Source organism: Glycine max, chromosome 8 (assembly GCF_000004515.6).
Source record: "Glycine max cultivar Williams 82 chromosome 8, Glycine_max_v4.0, whole genome shotgun sequence".
NCBI lineage: Eukaryota > Viridiplantae > Streptophyta > Magnoliopsida > Fabales > Fabaceae > Glycine > Glycine max.
The window spans coordinates 12,194,665-12,213,327 of record NC_038244.2 but is presented as its reverse complement, the minus strand read 5'-3'; the positions used below and the strand labels follow the sequence as shown (position 1 = coordinate 12,213,327).

The 18,663-nt window shown below is 33.0% G+C and overlaps 1 protein-coding gene and 1 non-coding gene across 2 annotated transcripts; both read left to right on the top strand.

The window, feature by feature from the left end:
• Positions 1–1,596: 1,596 nt before the first annotated feature.
• On the top strand, positions 1,597–16,776 carry LOC100779472 (callose synthase 5). The gene is made up of 43 exons (XM_014778993.2): positions 1,597–1,730; positions 1,952–2,148; positions 2,244–2,344; positions 3,116–3,237; positions 3,324–3,420; positions 3,519–3,629; positions 3,719–3,847; positions 3,948–4,040; positions 4,248–4,339; positions 4,418–4,544; positions 4,798–4,935; positions 5,032–5,108; positions 5,200–5,278; positions 5,355–5,483; positions 5,570–5,684; positions 6,495–6,829; positions 7,960–8,012; positions 8,117–8,177; positions 8,269–8,350; positions 8,429–8,478; positions 8,576–8,662; positions 9,210–9,332; positions 9,414–9,508; positions 9,611–9,695; positions 9,772–9,932; positions 10,445–10,568; positions 10,677–10,768; positions 10,876–10,993; positions 11,105–11,256; positions 11,645–11,754; positions 11,835–11,960; positions 12,034–12,102; positions 12,366–12,555; positions 12,657–12,768; positions 12,854–12,973; positions 13,056–13,171; positions 13,255–13,338; positions 13,688–13,800; positions 13,880–14,109; positions 14,413–15,210; positions 15,458–15,508; positions 15,619–15,804; positions 16,102–16,776. The coding sequence occupies exons 2-43, from the start codon at positions 1,971–1,973 to the stop codon at positions 16,330–16,332; spliced, it is 5,742 nt and encodes a 1,913-aa protein (XP_014634479.1). The 5' UTR covers positions 1,597–1,730; positions 1,952–1,970; the 3' UTR covers positions 16,333–16,776.
• Positions 12,031–12,111, top strand: LOC113002465 (small nucleolar RNA J33). Its single transcript, XR_003268026.1, has one exon. It is a non-coding gene; the product is annotated as a small nucleolar RNA J33 (small nucleolar RNA).
• Positions 16,777–18,663: the final 1,887 nt, after the last annotated feature.

Below are 18,663 nucleotides of genomic sequence, written 5' to 3'. Positions count from 1 at the left end.
GAAAACAAAAATCTCGTTTTGGATAGAATAAAAATGTGGTAGTGTAATTTTAAGAAAATATAAAATTACAAGAAGACAAAAGGTCAATATAACATAAATGTCCAATGTTGTTATTTCTTGAAAACAAAAAACAAGAAGTGAAACCAAAGATGTTTCCAGAATTCTAATTTTTTAAAAATAAAAATAGCTTTTAGAAAATGAAAAAAAAAATAAAAATATAAGTCAAACACACCCTAATATCTGTCTCTCCTAAATCCAAAGTTCCATCTGAATGTAATGAGAATGACACAATTAGTTTTCTGCCTAAATCTCACATGTTAAGTTTTCTAATACACTTATCATCACAAAATGAAATAATCTTTTATGTTATATATAATTAAAGTTCACATGTATTTCTTTAAATTGGAGTTCCTCTCTGAGCTTTAACATTCTTATATATTTTATAGTTTTTATGGTTGTTTATCCATTATTTAGTGCTCTATTATAAAATAAAGTAACTTTGAGTGTAAAATAAATATATTTATGAAAAAAGTTTTAAATGATCGTAGATTCACAATATATATACATAAAATTATATAGTATTAATAAAAATAAATATTTAAAATTCTCAAAGTAAATAAGTAACTTTCTAATTATTCTTTCTAATATTAAATTGGAGTACAATCTTTTGAAAGAATTTAATCAGAAACCGACAACATAAATTTTTTACATTGATATTTAATCATAAATTCTTATATGTGAGGAGAGTTATAATTGAAATAGAGTATTTTTAAGAATTATTCTCACCCTAGTTGAGCACACCATTTATCTAAATATTATATGTGTTAAGTATTTTTTTTAATTTTTATTTGTTTCAAATATTTCTTAATTTTGATTTCAAATTTAATTTTATTTAGAACAAAATACACAAATATCTCCTTAAGTTTAGACATATTATACGGGGATTCTCTCCCTATGATTTCTACACAAAAAATTATTATTTTGAAATTTCAGTTACACTAATATTCCTTTTTCAAGTAACAATATTAATTTCATTTATCCAGGATAGTCACGTGTTAGACAAGTGGTCCTTTAAGAATGTGTTTATCCAGATAGTGTCCTTTCAACAATAATGATATTAATTTTAGTTACACTAACCCTAGCAAAGCACATTTTTAGGGGTCCTAATCTGGGGTTTAAGAACATGCGAGAGAGCAATAAAATAAGAGATTTGAGAATTATAAAGGATAATTTTAATCTCTCACAAATACATTAACAACGTTAATTAACGGATTCGGTCAGTGGATACAAAAGAAATATAATTTAAGATATGGGATGCGCGTGTAATATGTTCAAGTTTAATAGAGTGGCTGTGAAATTTGTTCTTTAATTTAATTTAAAAACTGGTCAAAAAATTTTGTCAAACCACTTATTTTTATCTTTAACTATATACTTAATTTTCTTTAATCCCTTATTTCTTTTAATATACCCATTTCATTTTTATCCCTAAATTAAATGTCAATTATTTAATTTTAAAAGAATCTTCTGATAATTAAAAATAGCATTGTGTGTCTCTATATAATGGGCGCGGGACGAAGTTGGTTCCAAAATCCAAATATTGGGTTGACGAAATGGTAAGTTAGAAATAGACAAGAAGAGAAGAGGAAAACGGACTTCCGTTGAATTGCCATGCACTGATCTCGCTCTCTAGCTTCCCTCACTCTCACTCCGGAATCGGTGTTCTTCCACTCGTTCGTTCTCACTCTCACCTATGTCTTCATTTCGATCCTAATTCCCCTTTCTTTCCGATCCAAGATTTTGATTCTTCAATTTCCCGCGTTACCGACAATCTCAAGATTTTGATTCTTTAATTCATTTGAGCAACAGAGTCAGAAAACTGGAGTTATTATATATATCTTTGGATGGTTTTGGTTGCAATCACAATTAAAAATTTCTGAATATGTGTGTATAGGCGGTGGAGAGGAAGAAGAATGTCGAATCCGGATCAGACAGTATTGAATCGGCGGCCATCAAGAAGTGCCGCGACGACGACGTTTTCGCTGGAGGTGTTCGACAACGACGTCGTGCCCTCCTCACTCGCCTCCATTTCTCCCATTCTCAGAGTCGCCAACGAAATTGAAACCGAGCGCCCCAGGGTTGCTTATCTCTGTATGCATCCATGGATATATAATCACTTGTCATTATTATTAATTAATTTAACGACTTGATAATTGTTAATTAATTGCAAAATTAAATATGTGCAGGTAGGTTCTATGCCTTCGAAAAAGCGCACAGGCTAGATCAGAGTTCTAGCGGGCGTGGCGTCAGGCAGTTTAAGACGTTGTTACTACAGCGATTGGAGAGGGTAAGTGCATGCAAGATTTTTCAAATTAAGTTTATAATTGCAGCACGCACCAACACAGCGAGTCAGAAATTAATATTCTTCATGCAAAGTTTTATACGACTGACAGAGAGAGTTTCACTCTTAATATTAGTATCATCTTCAAACCAATTTTAACTATAATTTTGCATATCATAATCTTAATTCTTGCCGGGGGAAAATACACAATCTCTACATTTTTCTTAAAAAATAAAATATAAGGGAGAAATGAATGCTAAATAGGAAATGGAAGTGTGCAGTATTTTTCTTTTCTTTTTACAGAGTATACGATTAAATGGGAAAAATAATGTAACAGTAAAAATGTCTAATATATTATAGATACTGTTATATTATTTTTTTTTTACAAAAAGAGTTAAAAATAAGAATAAATAGTGCATATTCATCTGATTATAAATTATCATTTGTGATAAGTTATCCTTACAAATTACTAGATGATTTCTAATTGATTGAGTGAGAAATTAAACTCTAAAAACGAATGTATATTGAACTGTATAAAAGTTTTATTTTTTAAAAATAAGTATGTGCAAATACCACTTATATTTATTTATATTGCTATTATTATGGAGTACCTTCTTGCTTCATCTTGAAATCACTTGTCAGTTTTTCCTTTCCCTAGCAAATTAGAATCGATTTGAAAGAAATCATTTGCTCCCTTTCTATGTATTAGCATCCGCGACTGGTAGAAGTGGTACTGATCACTGATTCATCTTTACATAATTTCTTGTGCTACACCAGGACAATCCAACTAGTCTTGCCTCTCGGGCTAAGAAAACAGATGCGAGAGAAATTCAATCTTACTATCAGCAATATTATGAACATTATGTCAGAACTCTCGACCAAGTGAATCAGGCAGACAGGTAGATTAGATACATGCAATGTGTGAACTTTCACACACGTCACTATGAATTCCGTCTCTAACCTTGAAATCCAAATTCATCTGCAGAGCCCAGCTTAGCAAAGCTTACCAGACTGCTGGGGTTCTATTCGAAGTGCTTTGTGCCGTCAACAAGACTGAGAAGGTCGAAGAAGTTGCTCCTGAGGTTCGTCTCGGTTCACACTACCCTTTCAGAGTTTAGTTCTGTTCTGTTGTGACAGTAGGTATTTCATTCCCATTTCAATATTCAATTTGTGTGTGCAGATTATCGCGGCTGCTAGAGATGTCCAGGAGAAGACGGAGATTTATACGCCTTACAATATTCTTCCTCTGGATGCTGCTGGTGCTTCTGTGCCCATTATGCAATTTGAAGAGGTGTTGCTTTTTAACCAATTGATGTGGGGGTCGTTGTGTTTTATCTGGCATTGCATTGCATTGAGTTCTCTGGCTTTCTTTGTTATTAGATTAAGGCTGCTGTTTCTGCGCTTTGGAATACTCGTGGCTTGAACTGGCCTAATTCATTTGAGCAACAGAGGCAGAAAACTGGAGATTTAGACATGCTTGATTGGCTTAGAGCCATGTTTGGCTTTCAGGTATGTATTTTGCGCGTGAACAGAACGAGAAGATTTGTGATTGCCTAGATTCTTGTTTGGTCTCCTTAAATTGTTAATGTGTTTGCTTTGTTTTGGGCAGAGGGACAACGTCAGGAATCAGAGAGAGCATCTGATTTTGCTTCTTGCTAATTCTCATATAAGGCTACACCCTAGACCCGAGCCTTTCAACCTGGCACGTATCTGTCTCTCACTTTTTCTGTTTTAGACAAAGCGTAATTGACTAAATAAAGATAAAACTGCAATCAAGAGAACTCTTGTCAATATTACATTATCAATCTTTTTTTATCGTAGCTATCAGAGTAGCCTGCTTTGCTTTTGGCTAGAAGTTAAATTGTATGTTTTTTTTTCATTTGTTTAACTTTCGGTTTTACCAAATCAGCTCGATGATCGGGCTGTTGATTCAGTGATGAAAAATCTCTTCAAGAATTACAAATCATGGTGCAAATTCTTGGGACGAAAACATAGTTTACGGTGAGATATAAGAGTATCAGCTTCAGTGATAAAATCGCAAAAGTTGTATTAAAAGTGCTTATGGTGTTTTTTACGCAGACTTCCTCAAGGTCAGCAAGAGATACAGCAGAGGAAGTTGCTTTATATGGGCTTGTATCTTCTTATCTGGGGCGAAGCATCCAATGTTCGTTTCATGCCAGAGTGTCTATGCTACATATTTCACAATGTGAGTACACTTTCCATGTGTTCCATTGTTTTTTGCTCAGCAAAAATAATATTATATATATCTGAAACTAGTACCAGTGGTACTATAGTTACAAATGTTGAGATATGAGCCTAGCTGGTTCCATGTGTTCCATAATATCTCAGTGTTATAATGCTTTTGCAAATGCAATGTAGTTGTTTTCTCTTTTTAATATTTTTTAATTTGTAACTTATTTTTGCATATGCTAATAATGGCCAACTATAAATAACCTCAGATGGCATATGAACTCCATGGTTTATTGGCTGGAAATGTCAGCATTGTTACTGGTGAAAATATCAAGCCTTCTTATGGTGGTGATGATGAGGCATTCCTGCGCAAGGTTATAACTCCCCTGTATCAAGTAATACAAAAGGTAAGATTTTGTCTCTCATGACATCATCATAATACTTCAGGTGCCTATGCTATCTACAATGATTAGTAAAGTTATTAATCATGTTAATCAATCTAGGAAGCAAAGAAGAGTGGACATGGAAAGGCTCCGCACTCAGCATGGTGCAACTATGATGATCTAAATGAGTATTTCTGGTCTGTTTTTCTTTAGGATTTTATTACTGAAATTGACTTTGTTGGTTTGCTTAATCATTTATTAATTTACAGTGTCTATTTTTTGTTCCAGGTCATCTGATTGCTTTTCTCTAGGATGGCCCATGCGTAATGATGGTGAATACTTTAAATCAACAAGTGATTTGGCACAGGTAATTACCTCCTAAGGAGCTACTGGCATGATTGCAATTTACTTTATTTTCAGTATTTGTATAAATTTTGTATCAGGGAAGAAATGGTGCTGCTGCAAGAAAATCTGGAAAAACTGGCAAATCAAATTTTGTTGAGACACGAACATTCTGGCACATCTTCCGCAGCTTTGACCGTCTGTGGACATTTTTTATACTGGGTTTGCAGGTATTTAATTCAACCAAAGGAAATGCTTATACCTTTACTTTCCCCTTTATTATAGTTATGACAAGGCTTGAGCATTCTTATTACAGGTGATGTTCATTATTGCTTGGGAAGGGATTTCACTGACGGATATATTTCAGAAGGATGTCTTATATAATCTATCTAGTATATTCATCACAGCATCCATTCTGCGCTTGCTTCAAAGTATGATATGTTCCCTTAAGTTGTTTTTATTAATATATATTTATCACACTCAATTATCAAGGATCACTAGTATCAAGAATTTTATATTGATGGTCTGATTTTCCTATTAGCTCAAAAATCTTGGCATTTCATTTGTTCTAAATTACAAGAAAATGTCATGTGAGCAGTACAATAAGTCATGTGAGAAGCAAGATAGAACTGAATTATATTTTAGTTTTTGGCATGACAAGTTCCACTTCTTTAAATAAATGATACAATGCTATCAGGGTTCTTTGCCTCCATTTCATTGTTAGGCGAGTCAGGTGCATGAGTTGTTCCTAGCACATCCTTCCTACAAATTTTCAAGTGTTTTATTTAGAAAAGAAATTCTGTAGTGACAAGTTATATAAGATCAATAGGCTACTTCCGTTGAGGATTTACATGTCGTAAATTATTTGCTGATCATATCCATGCCTAAATGTTTTGTAATGACTCTAATGAATAATCCATACCTTGCAGATTCTCAATCTATACACTTTACCTCCAATATTTCAGATTGAATGTAGAAATTGTTTTCTTAAATGTTGATGCTTATTTATACCATTTCCTGGATAATTCGTTTGTTGTATTTGTATTATACAAAAATTTATAATGATCCTTTCTGGAAACAAAAGATAAGTTGTTTTTTCTACATTATTTTCCCTTCATTTTCAAGTATTGAAATACATCCAAGCTTTATAATATCTATTTTTTCCTTTTTGACGGCTCTTTTTATCTTCATCCTTGTTTATAGAAATTTACAATCATTTCTGTTCCTCTTCTATGATTTAGGTATCTTGGACCTGATCCTGAACTTTCCAGGCTATCATCGATGGAAATTCACTGATGTGCTAAGAAATATTCTTAAAGTCTTTGTCAGTCTTTTTTGGGTTATCATTCTTCCACTCTTCTATGTTCATTCCTTCAAGGGTGCACCTCAGGGTCTGAAGCAGTTGCTTTCCTTTTTCAAACAAATAAGAGGCATTCCAGCATTTTACATGCTGGCAGTTGCATTATATTTGCTTCCAAATTTACTAGCAGCTGTTCTGTTTCTTTTCCCAATGTTAAGGCGTTGGATTGAAAACTCAGACTGGCACATAGTCAGACTCTTCTTATGGTGGTCTCAGGTACTCATGTCTTATACACTTATATATTTAACTATTTCTTTTCATGGTTGTAAATTAAATGACTCTGTTGGTAAAGGGCCTCTTTTGATGTAATTATTGGTTATTCTGAAAGTAATGCAAATTTGAATACGGGCCTAAACATTTGTTTTAGTTAATTTGTTTAAATTGATATGACTGATATCTGTGACTTTGAAGAGCATATAGCTAATTTCCTAATAAGGACTTTTTCCAGTTGGAGTGTTCCCCTTCAATACCAAGAAGTCTGAAGTTCTTATGCAAAATATATACATGCATTTATTTACACACAATTTGTATCTTGCAGAAATTGATAGCGAAGCACTAATTTGAAGGTTTTTTTTTTCTTTTTTAATTTCACAAGATATTTGACTACAACATGCAGTAGCTTCCTGTACCATGTAATTTTTCTATCCTATAGTTGAATTGTAGCAATCCATCATGTCAATCATTTGTGTCAGATTTTGAACAAGTAAGAATAAAATTAAATAGTTCGGAGTTTTATTTATTTGAACAGTATATATTACATTAATCTTAATGCAAATCAATGAGTACAAAACAATTTTGGACTTGCATGAGATTTATGGCTATGATCTACATGTTAGAAACTTTTAGAATTTGGACTTTACAAAACAAACCATTACACTTTTCTAGTTTGATAGTTTACCTTGTCTGATCAAAGATTTTCTTCTACTTGTTTTGGAATCCATTTCAAGGTTCAACTAACTTTTTGTGGCAAAAAATATACCTAACGAGTTTCCACTTCATCTTTGTGTTATAGTTTCTTTTGGTGTCTGGTGAGAATGTTTGATTTAGAACTTCTTACTCTTAGGACACAATTTGCCCACAGAATTGATTCTTCTATTAATCACTATGATTTTGTACATTTATAATCCCAACATTTATGGTCTTGAACTCTTCCAAAGAATCCGAGTTGTAGCACTAACTTTTGTTTTAAGTCATTATTTTTCTATTTACCTTTTGAATGTGTGAATAGTATTAATTAGTAACTGGTAGTCTTTAAAAACATATCTGTTTTCTGAACTTATATCAATAATTTTGGATTCTTTGGGTATCATTTGTCCATTTTTAAATGATCATTTCTCCCCATGCAGCCAAGCATCTATGTTGGAAGAGGAATGCATGATAGTCAATTTGCTCTCATGAAGTATGTTTCACACAACACTATGTTACTAAAATAATATATTTTATTGTTCTTTTGTTTATTGTTTGAAAATTGTTCCATCATCTATATTCTTTCATGAATTTCAGGTACACTATATTCTGGTTGTTGCTTTTGACATGTAAATTTTTATTCAGCTTTTTTGTCCAGGTAAAATATCTTATATGATAGTAGTTGTTACCTAATAAGCTAGCCTTGTAAATATATTTGGCATCTTTCTAACTGTTGTATCTATCTTCAGATAAAACCTCTAGTTAGGCCAACAAAGGACATAATGAGCATTCGACGTGTTAATTATGGCTGGCATGCATTTTTTCCCAATGGTAGTTTCTTCTCCTTTTCATGATTACATTGTATATTGCTGTTAATTTTATAGATCTAAGATATTCAAATCTATGCAGCTCGAAATAACTATAGTGCAGTAGTTGCACTCTGGGCTCCTGTACTTTTGGTGTGTATGTTATATATCCTGGTTATGTGTACATATATTATTCTTTTCTCTAGTACAGTTATCTTAGTGTATCTTCTCATTATTTACTTCAATACAGGTTTATTTCATGGACACTCAAATTTGGTATGCAATCTTCTCAACTTTGTACGGTGGTCTTGTTGGAGCCTTTGATCGTCTAGGAGAGGTCATCATAAATTTTATTTTATTTTTATCTTGTCATGTCCAAAGAGAATTTGACATCCATTATCTTATTGACTTTCTAATTTTGTTTGTAAAACACAAGCTCTTATAGAAACCCTAAATCTATTTAATCAAGTTAAGAAATTTATAGGATCCTTTTGGATGCAAAGTACTGGAGCATCATTTTGATTATGTTTTTATGAGATAGAATTGCACTTTTCAATAACTCTTTTTAACATATTCTTTATTGCTGGCTAAAATTTATTAATTTAGACTAAAAAATCATGAGTGGATGTGACCCATTGAATAGGGAACTCAATAATTTCGTAAGTCCCAATAAATTTCAATCAATATTAGTGTCTAAAATAATGTCTTACTAGCATTCATTCCTCTTCTATGAAATTATTAAGTATTCAATTTGTAACGAAGTCAGATTTTCCTTTTCATTTAATGGGTGAACTTTGGATCAATTACTTCTATGGATTCAAAGAGTATAATAGTTGACCATCTTTTAACAGTCAGTTAATGTTGTTATTTATATGATTCCACAGATACGCACTCTGAGCATGCTAAGATCACGGTTTCAGTCATTGCCTGGTGCATTCAACACATGCTTGGTTCCTTCTGATAAGAAGCAAAAAGGAAGATTCTCTTTCTCAAAGAAATTTTCTGAGGTTGCTACCACATTTACTTAAATAACTACATTAAAATATATGTATTAGTCAATCTTCACTTTAGTTTCCATTCTTGTATAGATTACTGCAAGCAAAAGAAATGAAGCTGCCAAATTTGCCCAATTATGGAATGAGATTATTTGCAGTTTCCGCGAGGAAGATCTCATAAGTGATAGGAAAGGACCTCAGATCTAATCTCTTTAGCTGCTTTGTTTTCTATCTTTTCATTTTTCTGCCCATCTCCTATTTAGGACTAAACTATGTTTGCATGACTCCAGGGAGATGGATCTTTTGCTAGTTCCTTACTCATTGGGTCATAATCTGAAAATAATTCAGTGGCCACCATTTTTGCTTGCAAGCAAGGTAGGTTAATGTGATTCAATTTCAATATTCATATGTTTATTATCAGTCTATATGATTGACGCTGTCAGACTTACAGATTACTGTAGCACTAGATATGGCAACTCAGTTTCGAGGGAGGGACTCTGATCTTTGGAAGCGCATATGTGCTGATGAATATATGAAATGTGCTGTGATTGAATGCTATGAATCCTTTAAACATGTTCTACATGATTTAGTGATAGGAGAAACTGAAAAAAGGTATCTGTTGTCATCTTGTGTTGGTGCATTTGAATTTAGTTTACACTTCATGCAAGAAGGGCTATTCAAGATTAATGGATTATATTATTTTTTATTGGTGCAAATTAGACCCAGTTTCATTAATCTTCTATCCTGCTTAGATCTGTTTTTGTACAAAGAGTTCAAATTTGTTCATGTGGTCCATCAGTCTTTTTGAATTTCGTGAATAGCAATTACACTAAGTCTTTTTATTTTTCCTTTTATAATCTAGCTAGATTTTAGATCTATTTCTGAGCTACTTGACTACACTAGGTAAATAAATGAATGAAGGAATGGTTAACCGCTAACTTGTGTAATCAATATTAATTTGAGCCATATTAATTCATAATTGCATATTTGAAGTACAGAGGATCATTTGATATTTTTCTTATCAGCTGTTTGCTGTTTTCTTAAGTAGCACATATAATTGAAGCTACGAACATTTAATTCAATTAAATTCTTATCGTACTTCTGAATCAATTGTGATGAACCAGTATAATTTCCTCCATCATCAAAGAAGTCGAGAGCAACATCTCAAAGAATACACTTCTTACAAATTTCCGTATGGGCTTTCTACCCTCCCTTTGTAAGAAGTTCGTGGAGCTTGTGGAAATCATGGTGAACCATTCAAAACAAAACTAACTATATATGTAGTTCATATTCTTGAATTGTAGCTTGTCTTTAACCATTATATTTTGAAACTTGTGCACTGATTTCTTGTCTCAGAAAAATGGAGATCCATCCAAGCGGGGTACAGTGGTGGTCTTGCTGCAAGACATGTTAGAAGTGGTCACTGATATGATGGTGAATGAAATCAGGTTGGTTTAACTTAAAGCCACTGAATTTGGAATACATTATTATGATAGCTCATGGATCTTTCATTGAAAATAATAATGCTTGATTTTTTACTTTTGATGTTCATCAGCGAATTGGCAGAACTTCATCAAAGTAGTAAGGATACCGGACAACAAGTTTTTGCTGGTACAGAGGCAAAACCTGCTATACTATTCCCTCCTGTGGTTACAGCACAATGGGAGGAACAGGTACTTAGTAATGTAACTTCAATTTTAATTCTTTATTTTTTATAGTTTATATTATTATTATTCAAAGATCCAAATGCTTATATAACCAATGAATCATTGTGGTTGTTTCAGATTAGACGTCTTTATCTACTCTTGACTGTCAAGGAAACTGCCGTTGAAGTTCCAACAAACAGTGAAGTACGTAGAAGGGTTTCATTCTTTACCAATTCATTGTTCATGGATATGCCACGTGCTCCTCGAGTACGTAAAATGCTCTCATTCAGGTCTGCTGCAGATTCCTTAATTACATGGCCACAAAGATATGTGCCCATGTTATGTCTTATAGAGATTATAAACTGCTGGAACATCATGTTTTTATTTTGCACACTAAACTACGCAAATTAAATGTCAACGTCCTAACAAGGGCAATAGAACAGAAGCCATATCCATCAGTGTTAGTGTTATGTGATGTTTTCTTTAGAATGTGTCAATGTGATGACTTCAGCTATCATCGGATTATTATCTTATACAGTAGACACAAAATATCCTTTTTTAGTTATTTAACATTTTTTGTCAAGGAATTTTTTTTATGCATAAAATTCAAAATTTGATGCATGCTGAAGCTGCCCTGTACCTATTTATAGCCTCTCTTTTTTTGTTTCTTCTTTTCAGTGTCCTAACTCCATACTACAGTGAAGAGACAGTATATTCTAAGAATGACATTGAGGTTGAGAATGAAGATGGTGTGTCAATCATGTATTACCTTCAAAAGATCTTCCCTGGTTTGTAATAACTCACAATATAACTTAATTGTGTATTGCTAGTAGAGAATGGACTGGCTAAAATTTAGTAATGTTGCCAGAGGAATGGAATAACTTCTTGGAGCGACTTGATTGTAAGAAAGATAGTGATATATGGGAGAAAGAGGAGAATATATTACAGCTACGTCACTGGGCCTCATTAAGGGGACAAACACTTTGTAGGACAGGTATATGGTGACTCCCTTTCCCGTCCCCTCAGGCTGGATCAGGTCAACTGATTTTTTTCCTCTTCTAATGTAGTTAGGGGAATGATGTACTACCGACGAGCAATAAAGCTCCAGGCATTTCTTGATATGGCTTCTGAAAAAGGTAAGATTAAGTTCCTTTTATTCTGAGATATTTAGCTAAATCTAGTAGGTAAAATGGGGGGGGGGGGGGGGATGATTCACAGTTTTTTCCAAACAGTTGGCTCAGTCTTTTCTTATGTATACATACCTTCAACTCTTAACAAACATTTCTTCATTAATATGCTTTCCAGTAAAAGTACTTGTCGTATTCATCATGGTGCCTGAAAAAAAAAAAGATTATTTGTCTGCTAAGAATATTGCATGTTATTTTTGTCTTGTGAGCAGAGATATTCGATGGTTATAAAGCTATTGCTGTTCCATCTGAGGAAGAAAAAAAGAGTCATAGATCCTTATATGCCCGTTTAGAGGCTATGGCTGACTTGAAATTCACATACGTTGCGACCTGTCAGCAATATGGGAATCAGAAGCGCTCTGGGGACCGTCGTGCAACAGATATCCTGAATTTGATGGTTAAGTATGTTCTCCTTTTGTTAAATAAAATTGAAGAATCTAATTTGCCTTTTAGTTTCCCTAGTTCTTAATTTAAGAATCTAAGTTTTGGTTCTTCATTTATAGCAATCCCTCACTTCGTGTTGCATATATTGATGAAGTTGAAGAAAGAGAAGGTGGAAAAGTACAGAAAGTTTATTATTCTGTATTGGTCAAAGCTGTGGACAATCTTGACCAAGTAAATGCATGTTGATGTCAAAGAAGAGGTAGTTAATTACTAGTGGTTTACCTTAGAAATGATTGTTTCCATGTCTCCTCTGAAGGAAATATATCGAATAAAGCTTCCGGGCCCAGCAAAGTTAGGAGAAGGAAAGCCAGAAAACCAAAATCATGCCATCATTTTTACTAGAGGGGAAGCTCTTCAGGCTATCGACATGAACCAGGTAAAACAATATAAAATGTGAAGCTTGAACAAGTTGACAATGGATGTCTATTAAGATTGGTTTATTTGAAATTTTCTTCTAGGATAATTATTTGGAAGAAGCTTTGAAAATGCGTAACCTTCTGGAAGAATTTAATGAGGATCATGGAGTGCGCCCCCCCACCATATTAGGTGTTCGTGAGCATATTTTCACTGGAAGGTTATGAATATTTTTCTACTTAGAGCTAACACTTTGTTGTGTTTAGAACCCTGTATTACTTAATTTTTTATTGTTTGTTACAGTGTCTCTTCCTTGGCCTGGTTTATGTCAAACCAAGAAACTAGCTTTGTCACTATTGGTCAAAGAGTTCTTGCTAGACCACTAAAGTAAGTTTTTGTTTGTTGTGTTTCTTATTATATGACTGACTTTCCATAAATTAGGATCCTCCTGAGAAACACATGTCTAATCAAGGCAGCATTTAAGAGTGTGATGCATGCAAGATATTTAAAACAAGTTTCAAAGGTTAACATATTCAAACCATAGTTGTTCCGAGATTCGCTTACTGATGGATTTCCTGCTTTTTCCCTCCCTCATATTTGATTTTCATGGAGGCAATAATCAGTCAACTATTGGATTTTTCTTTTTGATGTCTTCAGCCGTTATTGCAAGAGAATTAAAATACATATAATATAGAATACACATTTTCTGACTTATGTTAGATTTTTTCAAATATAGGGTTCGATTCCACTATGGTCATCCGGATGTTTTTGATAGAATTTTCCATTTTACCCGTGGAGGAATCAGCAAGGCTTCTTGTGGCATCAATCTGAGCGAGGATATATTTGCTGGTAACATTCTTGATACATCTTTTTTTAGCAGCAATATTTGATATTTCTACCTTTGCATCATATGCCTTTGCCTATACAGGATTCAACTCAACACTAAGACGTGGGAATGTTACTCATCATGAATATATCCAAGTTGGAAAGGGTAGAGATGTAGGGCTCAATCAAATCTCTCTTTTTGAAGCAAAAGTGGCCTGTGGTAATGGAGAGCAGATACTAAGCAGGGACATCTACAGACTGGGGCATCGATTTGACTTTTTCCGCATGCTATCATTTTACTTTACAACCGTTGGATTTTATATCAGCTCAATGGTAACACTTAATGCTTTTGGTTCAAGCAATATAATACTGAACATCTTTTATTAAAGCAATAAGGTTTATTCAGGAAATTCTGTTATTAAAATTACCTAACGGTGTCTTTTGATAAAATAATATCCAATAAGTGGATTGGATATGGAAATTTTCTGATAATTGATCACTTAAACACTAACATCTGGCAATTTCTACATGGGAGCTATATAATTGTCTTCATTTTATGTCTTTTGACTTTTTATCCTATGTGCTTAATTAGCTAACCCCACATCTAGCAGTAAAGCTTTTTTCTGCTGTTCACAGTTAGTGGCCATCACGGTATATGCTTTCCTCTATGGCAGATTTTACCTGTCATTGAGTGGATTGGAGGAGGCTATAATTAAGATAGCCAGGAAAAAGGGAGATGATCCATTAAAGGCAGCAATGGCTTCCCAATCCCTTGTTCAAATAGGTCTTCTGATGACTCTTCCCATGGTTATGGAAATTGGACTAGAGAGAGGATTCAGAACTGCACTAAGTGACATCATAATAATGCAGCTGCAGCTAGCACCCGTTTTCTTCACTTTCTCACTAGGGACTAAGATGCACTATTTTGGGCGCACTCTCCTGCATGGAGGGGCAAAGTACAGAGCAACTGGGCGTGGTTTTGTAGTTCGTCACGAGAGGTTTGCAGATAACTACAGGATGTATTCTAGGAGTCACTTTGTAAAAGGGATAGAGATTTCTATACTGCTTATATGTTATGGGCTTTATGGATCAGCAGCTCCTGATTCAACAGCATATGCCCTTCTCTCAGTATCAATGTGGTTTTTGGCATGTTCTTGGTTGTTCAGTCCTTTCCTTTTTAACCCATCGGGATTCGAGTGGCAGAAGATTGTTGAGGATTGGGATGATTGGGCAAAATGGATAAGTAGTCGAGGTGGTATTGGTGTTCCTTCAATTAAGAGCTGGGAATCATGGTGGGATGAGGAGCAGGAACATCTGCAGTACACTGGGATTTGGGGGAGGATTTGGGAGGTCATTCTTGCCCTGCGTTTCTTTGTCTATCAGTATGGGATTGTGTATCATCTACATGTTGCTAGAGGTGACAAGAGTATCGGGGTAATTTTTCTTGCCAATTTAATTATACTTGCCCATTTTCATATCAAACTTTTGAATCTGCATCCTCAGGGTTTGACTGCACACATCTATCCATACTATATTGTAATATACATTTTAGACAAAGTTCCTTGGTCAAAAGAGAATTTAGTCCTTTACCACCCTCCCTGAGTGAACCAAAAAGAAAAAGAAATAAAAGGCAGGGGTGTGTATGAGAGAAGATTTTTCTAACATGCATTTTCTCTCTCAGGTTTATGGTCTGTCCTGGTTAGTTGTAGTGGCTGTCATAGTCATCTTGAAGGTCAGTATTCAATGATCAGGTGGTTCATAATGAGTTAAAGCTTTTCCATGCTTGAGGTTAATAACTATTCTATTAACTAATTGGTGCCGTTCTTGCGTCTGAAACTGCAGATAGTGTCCATGGGGAGCAAGACATTCAGTGCAGATTTCCAGCTGATGTTTCGTCTCCTCAAAATGTTTCTGTTTATTGGAACCATTGTCATTCTAATTTTGATGTTTGTCCTACTTAGTTTCACAGTTGGTGACATCTTTGCGAGCCTCCTAGCCTTTATGCCCACAGGTTGGGCATTTATACAGGTACCTCTTGTTTTGATGGACATTTCTTTTTTTTGATGATATTGAACATACAGCATTTGATCCGAGCAGTATGTTATTAGGCCCTTTATCTCATAAATAAAGTTCACTTGTCCAGGCAATGGCTAATTCACTGAAAAGAACGTTTCTTTATGTTAGATCTCAATATCTAGTAAATTAATTTTTCCTTAAATCGTTGGTGATATTATTAGACAAGTTTCCCTCATGATTTATTTTGCTGTTATCTGTAAATGAAAAATTACTTCTATCTGATTTGCCCCTGATTTTATATATGAGCAGATAGCTCAAGCATGTAAGCCATTGGTGAAGGGAATTGGAATGTGGGGGTCTATCAAAGCGTTATCAAGAGGGTATGAATACGTGATGGGAGTGATTATCTTTGCACCAGTGGCCATAATGGCTTGGTTCCCTTTTGTTTCCGAATTCCAAACTAGACTGCTATACAACCAAGCTTTCAGCCGAGGGCTTCAAATCCAGCGCATTCTGGCTGGTGGCAAGAAGAATAAATAAGACAACTGAATCCTCTTCAGTTATCTTGTTACAGAGTCCAGACAGAAGATGAGATGAATGTTGCAGCATTAAAAAAAAAAAAAAAATCAGCAATTAGGATGCGTAGCAAACTGCATAGTGAGACTGTATATAGTAGAAGAATTCTTCAACATAGTGTTGGATAAATTCATGAATACTGAGGAGACGGTGAGTTGGATCCTATCCAGACAACGAAACGGGTTAAACTCCTCTGGACACATGTTTCGACAGTTTTTGCGACAAATGGTCTGATTTTGTACTCTTTGTTTCTATTTGTTCTTTCTTTTTTGTAGGAAAATAGTTAATGATAGGAACTCCAAGATTTCTGGTTAGAGTCTTAGAGCAGTGACATATTTGGTCCAAGATCACAGGCAGCAATGCCTACAAGATTATATTCAATGATACCTGTGAAAGGAAGCTAGTCAATTAATCCTTGAATACCATGAGGGTTGCCTTTTTAGAAGAAATTAGATATGAACCTGGCAATGAGCAGATAAATAATTGAGTTATTTAAATCAAGGATGATTAAAAAATGTTATTATTTTAGTTGATGCATTGGCTATAATTGTGATTTTATTTTTTTACTTAAAAAAATGTGATTTAGTTGAACTATACAATGTAAATTTATTATCACAATTCTTTGTCTTTATATTGAAATAATGTATACATTAATAATGTGACATTTTTTCTCACCAGCAAAATCCAACACTATAAATAATTTCTTTGTAGAGCTAGATTTTATATATTTTGGTAAAGTATTGCTTAAGCATATATATTTTTTATTAGAAGTTTGAACACATAAATAAACATTAAGTTTAAAATATATGACTAAATTATATTCTCAAGTACATTTACGAAACATTATTTGTTTCCATATCTATACATTTTAGAGACTCATCTAAAATTAGTATTTGCTTCATAGGATGATCAGTAGTATTCAATAGTCAACATAATACTTACCAGTTTACTACGTATAATTTGTTACATTAATACCAATTTTACAAACTGTGAGAACAATGTCGTAGAGCCATTATTGCTTCTTATCTAAAGTGAATTTGTTTGTAAAATATAGCTGCTATGGTTTATTTAATAAATTATAAGAAAATCTTAGCTTACGAAATTAATTAAAAATAAATACATTTTTAATTACTTAAATGGATGAACTCCTTTGAAGAAGTAACTTTTTTCTCCATCATTTTACATGTTTTCAACTTTACGCCTTTACCTCTACGTTTAATTGTATACTATACAGGGATCCATGAAAGTGGGGGTAATTGCCCCCACTAAAATTTTTTCTTTTCTTATTATTAATATAGAATTATATTTTAATGAATAAAAAAATACAGTTATATTTTAATTGCTAATGTTATATCTAATTATTGTATAAGATATTTGTATTCATGCTCATTTTATTTTATTTTACTGGACAATTTACTTTTTTTTTAAAAATACCTTTAAATCTTTCTTTTATGATAATTTACTGCATTTTTGTACTGAAAAAGTACTTCTATACTTATTAAAGACAATATAATTAGTTTATTCAATTATTTTTTTAGTTTTTATGTGTTTTTATTTTAGTTTTGATTTCTTTTAGTCTTGTACGTTAGTATATATATGTTTGTATATCCATTATGTTTAACTTATCATCAATCCAACCCTTTTATTCCTTTAACATTTTCTATTGAAATATGGAAAAAGTCCATTTAACGCCTGTAAAATGAATTTCCAAACACATAAATAATTGTTCATGCATTTGTTTTCATTATTATTTTATATTTTAGTTGCAAAATTGTCAAATTATACACTACACTTAACTAATTAAGTTATAATTTTATTGGATTTATCTTCAAATGTAATAAATAATAAAATAAATATAATAATTAGACCACAAAAAAATAATCAAAAACATGAAGAAAATAATATTACGAAATTGCACGACCTATGCTTCACTTTTGTTGCTCAGTATCTTCTTTTATTTTTTCATGCTACGTACGAATATCATCAAGAATTTGATGCGAAACCGTGGTAAAAATATTAAATTTATGAAGTAATATTGTGATATATGTTTGTACTTTTAATTATATTATATCATATTATTAATCTTACCAAAATATATATATATATATATATATATATATATATATATATATATATATATTGTCGCCCCCACAACTTAAAATTCTGGATCCATCGTTGATATTATATATTATCGTCTTTTAGCAACCACAAATATGAGTGAATTGAAATGCAATTCATTTTTAAAGAAAAATATTGTTTACTATTCCATTTAAATATTATGTTAATTTATACCTC

Bases quoted from the DNA above. Each gene is read 5' to 3' on its own strand.
- LOC100779472 (XM_014778993.2), top strand. From the start codon at position 1,971: ATGTCGAATCCGGATCAGACAGTATTGAATCGGCGGCCATCAAGAAGT. The intron at 2,149-2,243 runs GTATGCATCCAT...AAATATGTGCAG, and splicing joins CCCCAGGGTTGCTTATCTCT to GTAGGTTCTATGCCTTCGAA. The intron at 13,801-13,879 runs GTAACATTCTTG...TTGCCTATACAG, and splicing joins GAGCGAGGATATATTTGCTG to GATTCAACTCAACACTAAGA.